Raw genomic sequence first — 19,816 nt, 5'->3', positions numbered from 1 at the left:
CTGTTGAATGCTCCTGCTCTACAAGGTCATTCTCAATTCAGTGAGTGGTGGTCTTCTCCTTACCTGAGGTTCTCTTAGACGGGTATAAATATAGTCCTACTTATCTGCATGACCGTTTCTGAGTCCAGTCTGAAACCAAGGTATCTGCCAGGCCATCCTCTGAAGACACTGGGAAGAATTTGTTCCAGGCCTCTCTCCTAGCTTCTGGTTCAGTTCCTTGACTTGTAGCAGCATAATTCCAGTCTTTACAAGGCACTTCTGTGTGTGTGTGTGTGTGTGTGTGCGCGTGTGCATGCGCACATGTACCCAAATCTCCCCTTTGTATAATTACACCACCCATCCTACTCCAGTATGACCTCATCTTAACTATTTGCATCCAAAATGACTCTATTTCCAAAGAGAGTAGCATTCTGCCACAATGGGGATTTGGACTTCAACATACAAACTTTGAGAAAGCCATTCAATCCATAACCCCATCCTTAAAGCCAAGCTCAAATGCACCTCCTCTTAGAAACATCCCGGACCCACTCCCCACGTCTCTACCCCAAGCTTCACACAATATTACCCATCTTTGCCTCTGGCCTACGCGACCCCTGGAACTTCTCTGTGCTGTGACGTAAGCACTGATTTTGCACCTGTCCAAGCTCTTTTTGAAGGGAATGTTGACCCTGATTGCAGGATGTCTAACTCCCATGCCCATCTCCCATCTGCCTGGGAAGATGAATGAGAAGCACAAATGCTTCAAAGGGGGCTCTCCTTGGCCATAGAAATCTGTGTGTGATGAGGAGGTGTCTCTGTCCAGACCCAGGAGTGGAGTTCTGGACAGTTCTGAGGACTTTCTCACCTCCATCTGCTAGAGGCAGCATTTGCAGTTGCTACCGCTGAAGATCTATCTCAGCGTGCTCTGAGCCAGCCCCACAGGCCAGCAGTTCTCTGATCCAGCGCGGTCCACCTGCTACTTAAATTGCAGATCTTGATGTCTTTCCGCAGCCTGCTCAGCCACGTCTTGCAGTTTTGATTAGGAGATAGCGTCCCGTGCGTAAGAATTGGGTCGGGTCACAGCATTTAATAAAGCTATCACGATGGATGTGAGCACAGCGTACAAAAGGGAACAGGAGTCACACGGCTGTACTCTTTGTGGTGTGACATCATGCAGCTTCCACTTGGGTAGGGACCTTTATAATGTCATAGGGTGAGGAATTAAGTCATAATTATGTAGATTTAAATGATCTTCCGGCAAACCTGCTGGCGTTCGTGCATTAACATCGCAGCAGGCTGTAATTCCAGCCTAAGACTGATCACCCTTCAGCAGCCCCACATCCAGCCTGCAGACTATGGTGGGAATTAGACTTTGGCTGAAAAGTGCGTCAGGTGCCATTTCTCTCCTTTTGTCTCAGGCTTGATTTTGATTAATAAGTGTGCGTCCTCCTTTCGTGACAGTGCTCAGGGTACGTGTGTACCGGGTTCCACGCATTTGGCTTCCCTGCCCAAAGCTTGCAGCACTGGGAGGTGAGGACCCTGTAGTGCCAGGCAGCTCACGACCTTAAAATGTGTACTGAAAGAAGAGTAACTTCCTGTAACATTTCCTTTGAGAATTCCAGAGGATTTTCTCTCTCCGCATGCATTAGTTGCCATTGCTGTGTAACAGATTACCCTAAAACTTAGCTACTTCAACTCTAGTTTGTGTGAGATGCATGCTTCCTGAGGGTTAGGAATCCCAGAGCAAATTACCTGGATGGTTCTAGCTCGGGGTCTCTCCTGAGGTTATTATTACGACCTCAGTTGGTGTGGCTATCTACAGTCATTGGAAGGCTTGACTGGAGTTGAAAGATTTACTTCCAAGATGACCTACTCACTTCATTGTTGGCCGGAGGTCTCAGTTCCCTGCCATGGGGCTTGCTTCATAGGGCTGTTTGTGTGTCCTCATGACAGGACAGCTGGTGTCCCTCAGAGCAAGTGATCCAGTAGAGAAAGGTGAAACCTCAATGTATTTAGGATCTAATATGGTCACATACCATCACCTCTGCCGTATTCTACTTGGTAAAATTGAGTTGCTAACTGCAGCCGAACTCAAAGGGGAGTGAATCAAACTCTATCTTTAAAAAATAATTTCTATCTCTTCATTGATATTCTTTCTGTTTGGTGTGAGATATTAGTTTTTCCCTTCTTTTTTCTTTTAAAAAATATTTTTATGGTTTTATTTTAACAATTGAGATAGAGAAAGGGACAGACAGACAGGAAGAAAGGTGAGAAGCATCAATTCATAGTTGCGGCACTTTAGTTGTTCATTGACTGCTTTCTTATATCTGCCTCGGCCAGGGGACTCTACTTGAGCCAGTGACCCCTTATTCAAGCCAGTGGTGATCTTGGGCTCAAGCCAGCGACCTTGGGCTTCAATCCAGTGACCCTGTGCTCAAGTTGGATGAGCCCGTGCTCAAGCCACTGACTTCGGGGATTCAAACCTGGGTCCTCAGTGTACCAGATTGATGCTCTATCCATTGTGCCACCACCTGGTCACACTCCCTTTAGTTCTTTAGACATGGCTTTCTTTAGTTCTTTCAATATATTTGGAACAGCTGATTGAAAATCTTCATATAGGAAGTCCAACTTCTGGGACAATTTCCAGCAATTGCTCCTTTTCCTGTGTATGGCTATACTTTTCTATTTGAGTGTTTCAATATCTTTGTTGAAAACTTGACATTTCCTTGAAAATATTTTTTCGAGACAGGTCACACACCATAACATTCATACTTTTGGAGTGTACAATCAGGGTTTTAGTATATTCGGCAGGTTGTGCAATTATTACCAGTACTAACTCCAGAACCTTTTCATCACCTGCCAAAAAGAAACTCAGTCCCTGTTCGTTGAAGACAGGACATATAAAATAGCAAATGGGCCACTCTGAAAATCAGATACCCTCTTCCTCCAGGCTCTGTTGTTGTGGCTGTGTTATTGTTTGTTTAGTAACTGTCTCAAATTCTATAAAATTCATATTTCCTGTCATGTGTGGCCCCTGGGAACGTAGATAGGAGGCATGTACATCAGGGAAACCGGCCAGAGGCCCTCCAGCTGCCCAGGTGTCAACATGTGATAAGATCTGCCGGCCTCGAGGGACCTCTCTGACCAGCTGTCCCAGGAGGTCACCCAGTGTGCCTTCCAGTAAGCAGCTCCTCTCCTTGCCTGGCTGGTGCCCACCGATGGTTAGCCGGATCTTCACTTTTGGCCCGCTCCTCTGGCACTCTCTGCGTAGTTCCTGGGACCTCATGAGAGATTTTATATTGTCTGTGACACTGACAAGACACAGGTCTTTCTCAGAAATACCCGTGGCTTCCACAGGAGTATTTCGGAATTATAACTCAGGTCTGCACCTTTGACTTAGAAGTAGACGACTTCAGAGTGGCCAGTTATACTGGGTGTTCGGTGCGATAATTAATCAGCAGAAACGCCACCCCCTTGGCTGAGTCATGATTCCAGAAGTGAATGGCTGAGGTTGGGCTGACGCTATCTCTCTCACAGTACTCGCGGGAGCCAGCAGCATTGGTTCGTGTGACACGCAGGTCTTACAGTGACATTAAGAGGGATCTTTTTTGTTTGCTCTAATAAGCCTGATTATCTATGGAAGAAGAGGCTGAGAGATTTTCACTCTGTAATACACATACAGGGAGAAAAGGCGACCCACACAGCAGTCCTAAGTGTCGCTGACTAACTGTCCCTACTCTCTTCTCTTGGGCCCCCCTCACTTGACCCCCAGCAAAGTGACATGGCTGGGACTAAAACTTTTTAAATTTCTACTAAGCTCTTACAAATCCACAACAGGTGAATTATAGGGAAATTAACCGATGTCGTCTCTGAACCCCAAACGAGAGTAAAAGTGGCATCCCTCCCTCTGCCCCCTCGTAGGAAGGCTACTGGTGATTGCTCCTGCAGTCTCGGCTCCCATTACCCCCAGGGGTCTGCTGAGCACACTCCTGTTTCAGAAAGAAAAAGAAGAGGGAAGAGAGGGGACAGGAGAGTCACTTGGGAAACGCCCTCAAGCAGGCTGTTATTCTGAAAGGTCCAGGGCTTGGGAAGGGACCCTGGATCTACCAGTGGCAGAAAGGAAAAGAGATTTTTGGCTCTGGAGGAGAGAGGGGAGAATTGTCTAACCTGGAGTGTTGGGTCCCCCAAAGCTGAGAAGGGACACTGGGCAGGTCCTTGGGCTGGGGTGACTGAGGGGGTTACCCGTGGAGACCGGACATTGCACCGGAGCCCCCTGGACAAAGCCTGGCGACACTAGCGAGGACCTCTGGGTCCGGGCCTGCAATAGCCGTCCAGAGCAGAGGTGACAAAGTGGTCAGGACACACTGATGATATACCATCTTCACCGCCATTTTCCTGACCTGCTTCGGCCATGGAATAGGGGCCCCAGTCAAGGGAGGGCAAAGACCCCCTCCTTTCCAGGAACCCACAAAAAATTACTGAAGCTGAACTCTGGCAGAGAATGGTTAAGTAGGAGCTTAGAATCGATTTAGGGGAGAGAAAAAAAAAGTGAAAATTTTCTTACCTTAGCTTTGTGGAGCAACTTGTGACCTTATTGGAGTTCTGTGTGACATCCCTCAGCATAGGTGGGAAGTATACCGGCAAAGTCAGACCCAGGCAGAAGCTCATTACACCTGTTAAAGCCTGGTCCCTCCAGGCTACGAAGCCTTCATTTCAGGGTTGAGTTAGATGTGCCAGACACATTAGCAGGCAGAGACACAAACTCAATAACTGCGAAAAAGGAAGCAGGCTTGTGGAAACAGAATAATAATATTTATTATGTATGTGTAACATTTAGTATTCAGCCACACTCTTGGATAGGAGCTATTATGACGATTCTATTTCACAGATGCGGAAACTGAGGTACAGGGCACTTAACAACTTGTATAACAGCAAGCCACTTTGCAGAAGGCTAAGGTGACATTTTGAGCCACGGTACATCAAACTCTAAAACCAGACAGAGGTGTCATACTACCAGCCAATGTCACTTGAGCTCAAATATAGAATGTAAGGTCCCCTCCCTTTGCCACATTGGATGAGGAGGTTTGGCTCAGAATAGAGAGTTGAAGCGTTCTGAACATGGGGCCAAATCCTTAATTTGAGCCTCAGTTTCCTCCATAAAGTACGGAGGATAAGATCTCATAGGAGCATTATGAAGATTAAATGCAATAAGGTAGGCACTGGCTGGTTGGCTTAGTGGTAGAGTGTCGGCCCAGCGTGTGGATGTCCCAGTTTAATTCCCGGTCAGGGCACACAGGAGAAGCGCCTATCTGCTTCTCGATTCCTTCCCGCTTCTCTCTCTCTTCTTGTCCCCTCTTGCAGCGGTGGCTCAATTGGTGCAAGTTGGCCCTGGACGTTGAAGATAGCTCCATGTTCTCTGCCTCAGGTGCTAGAATGGCTCTGGTTGCAACTGAGCAACACCCCAGATGGGCAGAGCATTGTCCCCTAGTGGGCTTGCCAGGTGGATCCTGGTTGGGGCGTATGTGGGAGTCTGTCTCTGTTTCCTCTCCTCTCACTAAAAATAAAAAAATAATAAAAAAGGAATAATGTGCAAAGCATTTAGCACCTCATTAAATGCTCAAGAAATGAGCATCTAAAATAACACAATGACAATCATAAAATAAAAACAGTAACAAAACCCGGGTACCAATGCTTTAACGCTTTCCTGAGCTCTCACAGTAAATACATTCTGGAGGCAGAAAGCTTGGCCCAGTGGGGGTGGGGGGAGACTGAATAAATTGGGGATCAGGAGATTGCTAATTGTTCTCCTGGAGGATCTTTGCAAAATCAGCGGAAATCAGAGGCCACATTTCTGGATGGGATAAAGTTGAGCGGACACCAAGCTCACCGGACAGCACCAAGACTCTTAATTTTTTTCAGTGGTGCCAACCTACACGCACCAGACATATGATTATAAAATGTACACATTGCTTTCTCGGTTCCCAGGGGCCCCTGCTCCAGGTAAGTGAAGGCCCTGGCAGTATTTCTGGCTGCAGACACCAGTCTTTGGCCCAGCTGTGTTAAAGCACCTTCTTGGGTCATGTGCATCCACCGCACTCGCACCTTGCTCCCTTAGCAGAAACTCCTCTCTGCTCCTCTCTGCTGTTGGCATCTTTCTAAAAGACATGTCCAGCTCCACTCCAGTGGCTCCTGCAGCTTACTCCGTCCTGGGTAATTAGCACGATCTCATTACACCCCAGCCGAGCGGGAACAGCATCAGTTGTTGTCGGGTGTTACCTTGTGGCGGGCCTCTGACTACGCATCTGCAAACTTCCAGACGGGCCTTCCGCCTCGGCCAAGCTAGGACAACCACTTCCAGCTGTGTCCACTCCATGCCAACTTCCATTTCAGGGAAAAGCCTCCCCTGCATTTCACATCTGGCCACACACTTATTAATTACGTGCTTCTTACAGCAGCCGTGCCTGATTAGGACAGAGTCAGGACTGTGGCTGAGCCCAGGCCGCCTTTGCTTTCCTGTCCTTGCTACCTCATTACCCTCCCTCCAAATTCTGCCCACTCTCACATCCACCATGTTAGGACAGCTGCACTCAGATGGGTGTGTTTCCGTAAGCACCTTGCTTCTCAAGCAAAATCTTGTCGGGCAGGGTGCTCCTCGTTTCCATAGCCCGCTCCCAGGACCGCCCATTTCGTCAGTCTTCTCATATGCGTCCCCAGTGCAGTGAGTCTAGCTTGCCTGAGTCCTGCCACCCTCTCCGTTGTTTACAGTGAAATTCTGCGCCCTGGTCCTGGGGAGCCGGCCACAGCTTTGCCTCAAAGCAAAAATCTTGAAGGCAGTAGCCTGGGTCCATTCAGAGCCTGGGGCGGGAATCCATTTTTTTTCCATCAACAAATGGCTCTGAGCTAGCCAGGGAGGGAACCGGTGAGCACTGAGGTGCACAGTCCCAAGCTTTCAGAATGGCAAAGCTTGGAAGAGAGCGGCCCAGAGTGGGCTGAAGACTTTCGTCCTCAATCCTACAAGATACCTTCTTAAATGAAAGCGGTTTTGGCAGATTGAGAAAGAAACGGGGAATCTGGGGAGGTCAACATCAGAGTGGACGTCGTAGGACTCTTCACCAGAGTGCAAATATAATCTCCATGTTACAAGGGACTGTCTCTTTTCCTTGCCACTGCAGGAGTCCCATATCACCTGAGCTGTGACAGGCAATTATATCTTTTCCACTGACTGAATGAATGCATTAGTGCTCAGACATTCATGGAGATGACTTGACACTAAGAATTATCGGGATTAGTTGCCAATTCAATGTGGCTGTATTTGAGATTTCCTTCCCAGGCTATCTGAAACATAAATTAGTGACTGCCAGAATGAGGTCCTGGGGAAGGGCCGGGGCACCTGTGAATGATGTCACCCTGCAGAGGACAGTATCCCAGGTGCCCCCCCCCCCCAATTCTGGATGACTGGCTGTCTCAAGGGCACGGGCTGTGGACGCACAGGCCGGCTCTCATACACTGTCCTATTAAAGATACTAAGAGTGTCCTCACTGCCTAGTTCCAGCCCACGCCTACCAGCATCTGACACACACATGGACCCACGGAATGTTTGGTGAATAAAGAATATAAAAAAAACAATACACAACATGTAAGCTTCTCAAACATTGTTTAATTTTCTGTGCCCCCCCCCCAAGACTGAAGCTGTACAAACAGGTGTAAAATTCTGGACCATTAGGGCATGAGGAATGACCAGGTGCTGTCAAAGCCCTCCCTGCTCTGCCTTCCACGTTTGTAAGGTGTGTCGCAGTCAGCGCACTGCTTTCTTCTGCGACATGTCAACTATAGGTGTGCAAGAGCACCCGAGACCCAGGACGGTGGTGAGGCCAGTGAGGCAAGGGGCAGTGCGCACTCACCACCCCCAAGAGCACTTCAGAAACGGACTCGGCTGGTGGCACACGGAGGAGGAATGTCACAGCTGTGCCTCTTCCTGGCACCGAGCTGAGCAGACCTGGACTGCTTTCTCAGGGGAGACAGACCCAGGGGCTCGGGCGGAGGGGGAATGAGCTTCTAAGTGTCCTTCACACCCAGGCCGTGTCTCCAGGGAGATGAGAAGTACTTTAGCCATTATTTTCCCTTGGGACTTACAGGGAGAAAATCAAGATGATGACAGAATCACCTTCCATTCTTCCATTTTGGTCATTAATTTGATGTCTCTTGGTTTTGATACAGCAGAAATAAAATTTCAAAAAGGTAACAAGACCCACTCAAGGGCTGACATAAAGGACTTTGTTCCCTAGCCCCGAGAGGTCCTGTATTGGTTAGGGAAATTTTTCTGAGAACTCCATCTAGCTGAGAAGCCATTCATTTGACCTTGGCAATAGAGACAGAAAGCAATGTACATACACTTACTTCACTGAATTGTAAACTGACAAGGTCAAGGAAGTAAAAATCCTACTGTTTATGTAAGAGAACCCTACTGAGCAGTTCTAGGAAGAGACTAAAACCTTGGTAGCAGTCTCCCTTCCAAAGATGGCTGGGCAGGAGCCATTCATGCATTCCGTTTTGCAGAGTCTGATTTGACACAGCCCTCTTTCCTGCCCCACGCTACATACTTTGGAATTGACTGCAACAGAGTAGATGTCAAATCAAGACATTCTGTACTACAAACTCCCTTTAGATTTTATACAAAGAGCCAAAACTAAAGAGAAAAAATCCTTACACCTTCTCTTCCACTAAAGCATCAGTATAGAGAAAACTAAGTCAGCTCAGATATACTAAATAACATACCAAAGAAAGAAGTAAGTATGACCGAGTTAACAAGAATGGTCACCCCCCACCCCGACCGCATGCAGTGCGCCCGCTTAAACTGTGGTTATTTTCTTATCCTTGGTGGCTTGCTTGATGGCAGCCTGCTCACAGATGATCTCCTTGAGCCGCTGCAACCGCATGTTCTGGGTGGTCTGGTCGCCCACCCCCGTCTGACTGCGGTGCAGCAGGGTCAGGGCGTGGATATACTCCAGCTCCGTGTACTTCACGCCTTGGTCCACCACCAGGTTCAGGAGCTCGTCGGCTGTGTTGTATAACATCTCGTAATACTGCCTGGGGGAGGAAGAGAGAAGATTGCTCACCATCCACCGAGTACTTACATAGTGGAACAACAGATGGATACTTCTCTGTCTCTAAAATCAATCAATAAAAAATATTTTTTAAAAAATCCTGGTCCTGGCTGGTTGGCTCAGTGGCAGAGTGTCAGCTTGGCATGTGGAAGTCCTGGGTTCGATTCCCGGCCAGGGCACACAGGAGCATCCATCTGCTTCTCCACCCTTTCCCCTCTCCTTTCTCTCTATCTCTTTTACCCTCCTGCAGCCAAGGCTCCACTGGAGCAAAGTTGGCCCGGGAGCTGAGGACGGCTCCCTGGCCTCCGTCAGGCACTAGAATGAATGGCTCTGGTTACAATGGAGCAACGCTCAGAGGGGCAGAGCATGGCCCCCTGGTGGGCATGCTGGGTGGATCCAGGTTGGACGCATGCGGGAGTCTATCTGCCTCCCGGCTTCTCACTTCAGGAAAGAAAAATCCTATGGGAGAACTAAGCCGCCTCTGTGGCAGGAAGGCGTTCTGGGGATTGCATAATTTCAAGAATATTTCATTAATTGCTGCTACAGTCGGACTGTGGTCAGTAAGAGCACTGGGTCTTTCTACTTGGCTATTTCCTTTCCCTGCTCTGCCAAACCTCCTTTGCTAATTCACACACTCTCTCTTTTTGGAAACAGAAATAATTCTCTTTTGTGAATCTATCCTACATAGCAGCAGGAACGGGAAGTGCTTGTTTGAGACTGGCAAGTTGATGGGTGACTCCTTGTAGCCACTCACCAATATCTTTGTGGAGGGTCTTCTTGGGCTTAATTCTCTGTAGTGGCTTCAAATGACTGTTCAGGTTAACCTCGCGGAAGCATGTATTTAGGACCCATTACTCAAGGATAACCTTGAATGTAGACACAGATACTTCCGATAGAAGAGATGTGTGAACTCTAACTTCCAGAAGTCTGGGACCCGATATTGGCTATAATCAGGAACTTTTCTGAAGCTTCATGTTAAGTATAAAAGCCACATGAAGTATTCCTACTCCCTAACAAGTGTGGTGTAATTACAAAATACTATTTTTAAAAATAATCTGATGCTGGAGAAAGACATCCTAAGTATCTATGGCTTCTGATGTCCCCTGACACACCATGGCTTCCTCCCTGTTCTGACAAATGAGGCCCTACCTGATCTAATCCTGTTTCCCCTAGGTGCACAGGTGAGCCAGGGACTGTCTATGCACAAAACTAAGCACACGTTTTAAAAACTGCTCAGGAAGGACACAGGCTCACATCTAGATTTACTGAATGGGAGGAGAGAGAATTCGAGGCTCCTGTTTCAATTCTAGAAGGGACGTGGTAGCTGCGTCCTAGACTGGTCCTCAAACTGGAGAGTGTGTGGGGAGTTTGTGGGAAGTACAGGCTCTTGAGGTCCCACCCCAGATGCTGTAATTCCCATCGTTCTGAACCAGCCAGGAATCTGCGCTGGCGTCTGCGTGGCGTAGGAAAGAGACGACTGCCTGCCCAGGTGGTGGCACAGTAGACAGAGTGTTGACCTGGGACACTGAGGTCCCAGGTTCAAAATCCCGAGGTTGCCAGCTTGAATGTGAGCTCATCCAGCTTTAAGCACAGGCTCACCAGCTAGAGCACCGGGTCACTGGCTTGAGTGTGGGACCATAGACACGATCCCATGGTCGCTGGCTTGAGCCCAAAGGTCACTGGCTTGAAGCCCAAGGTTGCTGGCTTGGCTGGAGCCCCCGGTTAAGGCACATATGAGAAAGCAATCAATGAACTAAAGTGCCGCAATTATGAGTTGATTCTTTTAATTTCTCTCCCTGTCTGTCTCTCTCAAGAAGAAAGAGAGAAAGAAAGAAAAGAAAAGAGAAAGAAAAAGAAAAGAGAAAGAAAAAGAAAAGAGGCAGAATCATTCCCAGCTCCCTGAGCCGAGGAGCTAATAGCATTAGGGAGGAGACGGAGGCAATAAGTGGGCTGCAATACTTTTCAATGGGATGAGGCCAAAAGAACTGGGTTTCTTTGTATTATGATGCTGACTATCTTCCTTATTTATCTTAGGAAGTAACATTGAACCTGTCAGACCAGATTAAATTGGATTTCTCCTGAAAAAAATCTGATGAATTGTTTCCAGGGGTAAATGGCCGGTTTTCACAGAGACCGCTGTTCCACGCTGGGAGCAAACAACAAAAGAAAGATGCCTGGGTTTCTAGTCCTGGATCCTCCAGTGTGATAAGTGATACAGGGCATGCCACTTACGTCCTTAATGTTTCAATATCCTGTGTGCAATGAAGACCTTTATAAATCCCATAATGGCGCTCTGAAGGGGACTGAGAGACTGAAAGCATCCCCCAGAGCCTCGGATAAACAGTGCCCCGGAATTGCAGAGTGGAGTTATTAAACAAAATTGACAGGTAACTGATGGTGTATTTTCTATAGTTAGGGGGAAAAAATCCTCATAACCATGATGATAGATGAGATCATAAAGAAACATAAATATTTAAAGACAGAATGAAATTCATTCATCTTTCAGAACAGTAGCCAGCACCGAAACAGTGATCCTGGGAGGGGGAGAGAGGGTGCAATGAGGTACCTCATGGAGAAATAGGAAAATGCCCCAAACTATACAACTAGAATGAGCGTCTATGATAAACACTATCACACTGAAGTGAAACTGTGTAATCCAATTGGGATAAATAATTGATCAGCACTTATTGAGGCTTCAGGAAAATGAGGCGCTTCATCATCAAGTATTACAATAGCAGCCATGGCCCAAGGCACTGCGCTTTGTAGTAGATTGCGCCCCACGTGGCTGCTGGGAGGGGATCGGTGAACACGCATTCGGTTTAGAATCTTTCTGGCTCATTACTTGTGGAGCAAGTTGCTCCACAGCCCATAATATCAAAGGGCCAATTGCTAGACATGGACCACATGTCCTATTCTGGAAACCAGAATTCCATGTCACCCTGATGGGTGAGACATTCTGTGAGGCATGCTTCTCCTCTTGCAGCTTCTCTCATCCTTTGGCCACACGTTAATATTAATAATAATATATGGCTTTTAGCTGCATTATCTTAATCAACCCTTTGATGTAAGCACTGCTGTTGTCCATGATTTACAGATGAGCAGACGGAGCTTAAGAGAGTATGAGTGATTTGTCTAAAGCCCCCAAATGAAGGACTTTGAACCCTGGACTCACTCCAAAGCCACCAGAATAGAGAAATATGTAAAACTGTACAAAACAAAAGTACTGCCCTGGCCGGGTAGTCGGTTGGTTCGAGCGTCACCCCGATACACCGATGTTGTGGGTTTGATCCCCGGTCAGGGCACAGACGGGAATAAACCAATGAGTGCCTAAATGAGTGCAACCACAAATTGATGTCTCTCTCTCTCTCTCTGAAATTAGTAAATAAAAATTTAAAAATAAGAAATAAAAAGCAAAAGTACTAATTACAAAGAATACTTGTGTAGCAAATTCATTTTCAGTCACAATTTAAGAAATATGAATTTAATAAAATTCACATACTCTCTGCCTTCCATTGTAATGAAATAAGTGAGTATTGTGGCAATTCAAAATTCATTTATACACTTTGCAGCTGTATTTGAGTAACAGTGGATTTGATCTGGGAATTCAGTGCTCTGAACCAAATAATGAAGTCACATTGTAAAATCAGCACACAGGAGTTACAGAAAAGCTTCTTGGCTTTTCATTCATTTTGTCACCTCTCTACATTTTCCGTTTGCCCTTCGAGCAGCTAGTAATGGACAAGGTGACCTTTCTTTCCAAAAGTTGGTTACCCTTCTGATTCATTACTTCCTCAAGGAAGAGATATAATTAAGTAATTTCATTGTAAGGGCTTTTTCATCTAGCCCTTCCTGAGATAAAGATAGCATTAATATCAACAAGAGAATTAGGCTCTGAAGCTGACTTCTTAAATATAAGTTTCAAAGGAAGAGAAATTTACTTGAATATAGTGTGGTATTAATGGTAGCTCCCTGTATTCCTTTTAGCCGATAGTTGGCAGCATTTTGAGCGGTTAAATAAAAACCCAGTAGGAGATGGGTCACTAAAGTATCAGATAAAACACTCAACTCCTGTTTTCTTGCTCACTCAATGGTACGTATGATAATAAGCAGGGAAATGGAAAGAGAGAAAAGAAAGGAACTGAATAATCTATAAACCAGATAATCATCCCATAAATAATTGAGAGGTAGTTATAGCGAAAAGACTTAGGAGAAATAAATAAATACTCAAGAGAGCCACTAACTCAGATTCTAGTTAACTCTTTCATTCTCCCCACTCCCCACCCAGCTGTGTGAGTGACCTTGTGCAAATGTTACCAGCTCTTTAGACCTCTGCTTCCCATATAGAAAACAAAGAGGTTAGAGCAGACACTGTTTAAGCCTTGGAATGCTTGGGTTTTAAAACCTTTGCAGCATCTTCTGTCTGGTCCTTGAAAATCACAGGCTACCAGATTTAGGGATGCTCATTTTCCTCAACTTATTACTGCAAGATGCAACAGTGATTGATTTAAGAACATTCTGAGCAAGAACAAACTTAGCTCACTGTGTTTTCCACACCAATAATAAGCTGGATGGTAATCCTGTGTGTCAGAAGAATAAATTAGTTTATTAAGAAAATATAATATAATCTCTTTCATTTGTCTTCCCCTTCAAAGAGCTTAGAGTTTATGATAGACACGACTGAAAATCCTAATGTGAAACAGTTGAAGTTATTTCAGTTTAGAAATAAGAAAACTAAGGTAGAGAAAAGCAAAATAATTTTTAGAGTTTTAGAGCGGAATTAGACTTATGCTCTACATTTGGAACAGATTTTAACACTCCTGACGAGACTGTGCAGGTTCTCGTTCTGACTGGGGTGCTGTAGAAGAAAAGTAAAGTATGGGCTTCAGAAGTTCAGTGCAGAAATTCCCTTGGCTGGTGGCAATTGTTCAAGAGGACAGTAACAAGCTTGCATGGGCTTCCTTGATGGAATGTTTACCATATTTTCTTTACATAAAGTGACATGCACACACACTGTGACTCTTCATCAGTGGCCATGCTTAAGTGGCAGTTACCGATCGGCTTAGTTCTGATAATCCCATGTGTCAGCAGTACTGGGGTGGAGGGGATGTCTCCACAGGGAAGAGCCTCCCAGTGAAAGCTGGCTGTGTTCACTGCTCTCAGGAATGTAACCTGAGTGTAAAGCCAGTAGCCACGGCCACCATCACAGCCCCCTGGCCCGTGCAGATTCTTATTTGATTCGGACAGACGGTAATAAAACAGCGGAGCCAAGAACTGGTGGGCCATTACATTTAATCCTAGCTCGCACCAGGTGGGCGAGTAAATACACACAGTGGAAAAACACTTCCCTTTCCATTCAGGGCTCCCGAAGCCACTGTCTCATCTGAGTTTTCCTAGAATCAAAGGTTTCTAGCTCACCAGCCTTATTCACCTCTGTTCCCCATCTCTTTCTCTTTGCACAAACTCTGTACAAACTGACTTCTTCAGCACTCCGCCATCTTGGCTGCCTCTCCACTGCAATGCTGATGGTGGGAACTGACTGAGCGAAAGCCCCCGGTCTGCTTCATTTTATAGTGTAGAAAATTAAAGCCTTTAAGCCAATATACAAATAAGGAAGTTTCTGATACAAAGCCACTTATCTGAGGCATAAATGGGATTCCTCATAAGAGTGCACTACCCCACATCATGCAAGTCAAGGGTGTGGGGAAAAGCTTAATTTTGAGAAGATCTTAGTATTTAAAGGGTGGGAAAGGCTTAGTCTTAAAACTAAGCCTTAGGCTATAAGGACCTTGCCAGCTTATAGCCTGTCTCCTACACCCAATGCAAACTATAAGTGAGCAAACATATATATCATATTTATAAACTTATTTGACTAACACTGAGCCTATTTTTTATAGCAGCTGGCTCTGAGTGTGGGCTCATCAGCATGGGGTCACTGGCTTGAGCAGGGGAATCCAGGGGAATCATCCACATTACCCCAGAGCTCACCAGCTCGAGCCCAAAGGTTGCTGGCAAGGTCACTGGCTTGAGCAAGGGGACACTGGCCCAGCCCCGATCAAGGCACGTATGGGAAGCTCAATGTACAACTAAAGTGGAGCTACGTGTTGATGCTTCTCACCCTATCTCCCTTACCATCTCTCTTTCTCCAAATTAAAAAACAAAAACAAAAAACCAAACCATTCAACACCAAGGAATTCCTGAGACCCTTCCCTTAGGATGATGACCTTTTCCAAGCTCAGTAACAGTTGCTGAAAAGGTGGAATTTTTTTTTTGTGTTTTCTTATCTGCAAACTTTGCTTCCCACCTTTGGAACCCATTCTAAATTTATAAAGATCTATGGTGTAAGTTTCCTTCTCAACAATGTAAGGATTCATATGTCACTCTCCACTACATCAGATAATTTTTTAAATTAAGTTTTCTACAACAGGGCTAGAGGAAGCTCTGCATTTTAAATTCAGCACAATTAAAGCTGTGTCTCTTCGGTGTGGGCACTGCCTTTGGTCAAACCCCCATCATATGAATAATTACTCAGTCCATTAAGAAGTCTGCTCAACTCCGCCTCCTATTTGGAAGGTTTTAATAAATATTGATCGGGCACATTTCTGTTTGCACTGGGCAAAGCAATTCTGATGGATTCATCTTCTGATGTTATCAAATAATGAAATATGAAAGAGTGAATGGAACTGCCCTCTTGTTCTGTGATTTTTTTTTATTTAGGTCCTTTCCTTTATTTTCACAATCATGTTTGTTCCCATACTTCTGTAAATGTTCTTTTGATTATCAAAAGGGGAGTCTAGGTTAAGGAGAGCCATGCTGTGCTGAATATCACTTTAGGTGGTCTTTTCCATTAAAAAAATAAATGATCTAATAGTATAGGCTAATAAAAGGCCCTAGGATTATGCACTTTGGTGGTCTCAAAGCCACATGTTGTTTACCAGTTAGCAGAAGGCCCTTGCTGGGTACTGTCTGGCATACTATAGATTTCTCGGATTAGCAATCTGGGGTACAACTGCTGAGCTGTGCTGAGTAAAACTAGTTCAGATGGCCTATGGCTTTTCCGTTTTAAGTAATGAAATGGAATGATCAACTTTTCAATAAATAATGCAAAGGATTTCTTCAAAGGACAAGCTAGTGTTATTATTACTAATGTTTAGAAAGCTCTAATAACATTTTAAATGCTAATATAACATAGAAAGGTATAGTCTTTGTTGCAAGAGCTTCTTTTATGTACACTTAAGAAAATCCAATTTAGGCCCAGATCAGAGGTACCTAAGGCACTAGGCAAAAAAGCTTTAAGTTATTTTTAAAAATTTTACTTATTGATTTGAGAGAGAGAGAGAGAGAGAAAGAGAGAGATTTGTTATTCCATTTTTTTAATGCATTGATTGGTCGATTCCTACATATGCCCTGACCAGGGATTGAACCTTCAACCTTGGAATGTTGGGATGATTTTCTAACCAACTGAGCTACCCAGCCAGGGTGGCAAATGCTGTAATTTAAAGTGAGATTAATCACAGGCTTGCCAGTCAGCCTGCTTACCCATACTACTATCAAAGAGTTGGAAGGCCCTAGACAAGGAATAGAACCCAAGGTTTCTCTTGAAGTGACCAGCAGAGTTAGTGATAGGATGGAGAAATGAAGGGGTAACAGGTATTGGGTTTCTATATTTACAATTTGGGGATCCCTCTCTACTGGTAAGTGTTTAGGCAGAAAGGTCAGTGTGGATGGGTAGGAACCACATGGTTTTGATGGGGAAACCTGACCATTGGAGCATTATGCCAAGGAGGCAAAGGTAACAGGTTGATTCTGATAGGTGCCACTTAGTTCTATTTTTTTTTAATTGTATGTGCCCTGTCTGAGGATCAAATCCGCAACCTTGGCGTATTAGGACAATGCTCTAACCAACTGAGCTACCTGGCCAGGGATAATTAGTTCTATTGCTGAGCCACTGACTCTGCCCCTAGCCAGCTAGCTTACAAATGTGTTAAGCCAAGTATTGGATCAGGTTGAGCGGATAGTTTGCTGCAAGCCATTGTCACTGCTGGGGGTGTGAAGATGCTAAGAGGGCTATTCGGCCACCAGTTGGCTATTAGTCAAACCCCGCCTCCTGACCTTTTGGTCCTGGTTAGAAACCCTAATACATTTCTTTATATTTTTAAAAGAGATTTCTCTACTTTGCTGAGACAAAAGACTATCTTTTAGGACTGAAGGAAGGGCCAGAAAGAAAAATGGTTTTGGCAGAGAAACCAAAACATCAGCAGATTATTTGAAAAGTGTGAGCATATGCAAATCAGTAGGTCCCAACGGCAAACACTCGGTGTATTCACTAAACCCTTAGGGCTATTTATGAAAGAGAGAAAACCTAAATAAAACAAAGCTACAAAATGAGCCACCTGAGATTCAAGGACACGTGACTCAGGATGTCAATTAGAAAAATAACAGACGAAATCAGAAGGAGCTAATGGAAATATGTACAGTATCCAGCAGGGCTTAATTACAGACCCAAGTACTCTGACAAACATGATGGATATCTTTGAGTAGCAATGTGAATTTGGTAGATGAAAAGACCACTGTGGATGATGTATATTTGGATGTCAATGAACCGTTTTACACAGTGCCTCTAAAAAAATATTACTAGCAAAACGAATTTAGTCCGAGTGGCTACCCCTGAGAGGACACAGGCTGAGAACCAAACAAAGCGTAAGGATATAGGCCAACCAACTAATGCAGAAGAGAAAGCAGCTAGTGAATGCTAAGGACACTGGCTTATAACTGATCTCACTTAATACCTTAGTACAGTGGTTCTCAACCTATGGGTCACGACCCCGGCGGGGGTCGAATGACCAAAACACAGGGGTCGCCTAAAGCCATTGGAAAATACATGTTTATTATACAATACATTTTTATTTTTCGATGGCTTTAGGCGACCCCTGTGTTTTGGTCGTTCAACCCCCGCCGGGGTTGTGACCCACAGGTTGAGAACCGCTGCCTTAGTAGGTGTGCAAGAGCATTCAGAGTGGTGAGAAGGGCAGATGTTACTAAATGGGGAAGGGCCGTGAACAGCAACAAAGGAGGTAGAACTAATGTAAAGCAGTGCTTTCTTTCCAACTGCTGGTCCATGGATGTGTCCATCAGAAATTTCATGCTGGTCCACGAAAGAGTGAACCACCTTGATGTTGTATGAAGGTTATAAACCCGAGGATCTTAGTTAAATTTGCTTATGCTCAGGGTGATTTCTGCCTTAGTGGTTCCCGAAATAATTCTCGTATTTTTTTTAAACTCTATGTTTTTTGGGTTTTTAAATTTTTTAAAAATTTTATTTATTCATTTTTAGAGAGGAGAGAGAGACAGAGCGGGAGAGAGAGGAGAGAGAGACAGAGAGAGAGAAGGGGGGAGGAGCTGGAAGCATCAACTCCCATATGTACCTTGACCAGGCAAGCCCAGGGTTTCGAACCGGCGACCTCAGCATTTCCAGGTCGATGCTTTATCCACTGCACCACCACAGGTCAGGCCAATTCTCGTATTTTTAATAGTCCACAAGTGTAAAAAGTTGCAAACCACTGCTGTAAAGGACTCCAGAAGATTTAGAATTTGGGGCAACAAATAACAAAATGAGATCCATCTTGGGGAAAACCCAAGTGAATTTGTCTGGAAGGAATTTCGACCTCCTGTGCTCCACAGTTGGGAGAAAGCTTAGGACGGCACTAGTAAGGTCAGTCCATGAGGGTGCTGGGGGCTAAGGTATGGAACCAGAGCATGTGCTCACTGCCTGTGAAACAAAGTACCAGTCCTAGGACCAGGAGGTGATGATAATCTGTCTTTGTTGTACATCCTAGTTATGGGTTGTTTTATACCACAGGCCAATAAAAAGGATATCAGAAAAGAGAGTCAAATGGGATTAAAAGGATGGAAGGTTGGAGGAAAATAGAAGATTAAAAGAGATTCGGTCCAGTTTTTGCTCAAACATCAGCTTGTCCGTAAGTGAGGCTTTGCCCGACCACCTTACCCAGAATGATGCCTGCCCCTTCCTCATCAAGCTCTGCCCTCCCTCTGAGCTGTACTTGTGTTTTTAGCACTCACCTCCATCTAAAAATATTTACTTCCAAAAAAATCTGTTTAATATACCATATATTTTGTAAATATACAAGTTGTGGCAAAAGTAGGTGTACAGTTGTAAGTATACAAAAGTTTATTCTTGTATTTATTAATTATTGTATTATTTTCCATGCAAACAACTGTAAACCTACTTTTGCCCTATCCTGTATGTATAAAGCTAGAGGTACAGCATAATACACTGGTAAGATCATGAAATCAGGAGCCAGGGGCCTGTGTTCAAATCCCAGGTCTGCCTCTGACTATTTGTACGACTGTGGGCTATTTATTAATCTCTCTGTGACTTATTTTCTTCTTTTGAGAAAGGAAGCAGCAATGTCAGGTTGTTACAAGGATTGAATGATGAAAAACAATGGCTGGAACACAGTGTTATATTATGTATCTATTACATAAATACATGTCTGCCCCATCCCTTCCCAGGAAAGAGGCTCCATGAGAGCAGGGTTGGATTCCATGTCATTCCTTGTTACCCTCTGACCTGAGGACAGGGCATCTAGTGGTGTTGAATGAATCTAAAGGAATGAATGAATGAGAGAGCCAACGGTCAGGAAACCCCGTTAAGAGCACAAGGTAAAAAGGAGTCTGACACCGGAAGGAGAGGAACCAGGAATCAAACAGCCGCT

General features: G+C 45.0%; 1 protein-coding gene across 1 annotated transcript in view; it reads right to left on the bottom strand.

Annotated features, from left to right (window-relative positions):
- Positions 1–8,199: 8,199 nt before the first annotated feature.
- The window catches only part of EXOC4 (exocyst complex component 4), a 683,500-nt gene continuing 671,883 nt past the window's right edge, over positions 8,200–19,816 (bottom strand). The window contains exon 18 of the mRNA XM_066262321.1: positions 8,200–9,066. Within this exon, the coding sequence (XP_066118418.1) occupies positions 8,829–9,066 (238 nt within the window). The 3' untranslated portion in view covers positions 8,200–8,828. The remainder of the gene's footprint in view (positions 9,067–19,816) is intronic.

The sequence above is a fragment of the Saccopteryx bilineata genome, chromosome 2, assembly GCF_036850765.1.
Source record: "Saccopteryx bilineata isolate mSacBil1 chromosome 2, mSacBil1_pri_phased_curated, whole genome shotgun sequence".
Lineage (NCBI taxonomy): Eukaryota > Metazoa > Chordata > Mammalia > Chiroptera > Emballonuridae > Saccopteryx > Saccopteryx bilineata.
The sequence above is the reverse complement of the archived record's forward strand: the minus strand, read 5'-3'. Positions and strand labels throughout refer to the sequence as shown.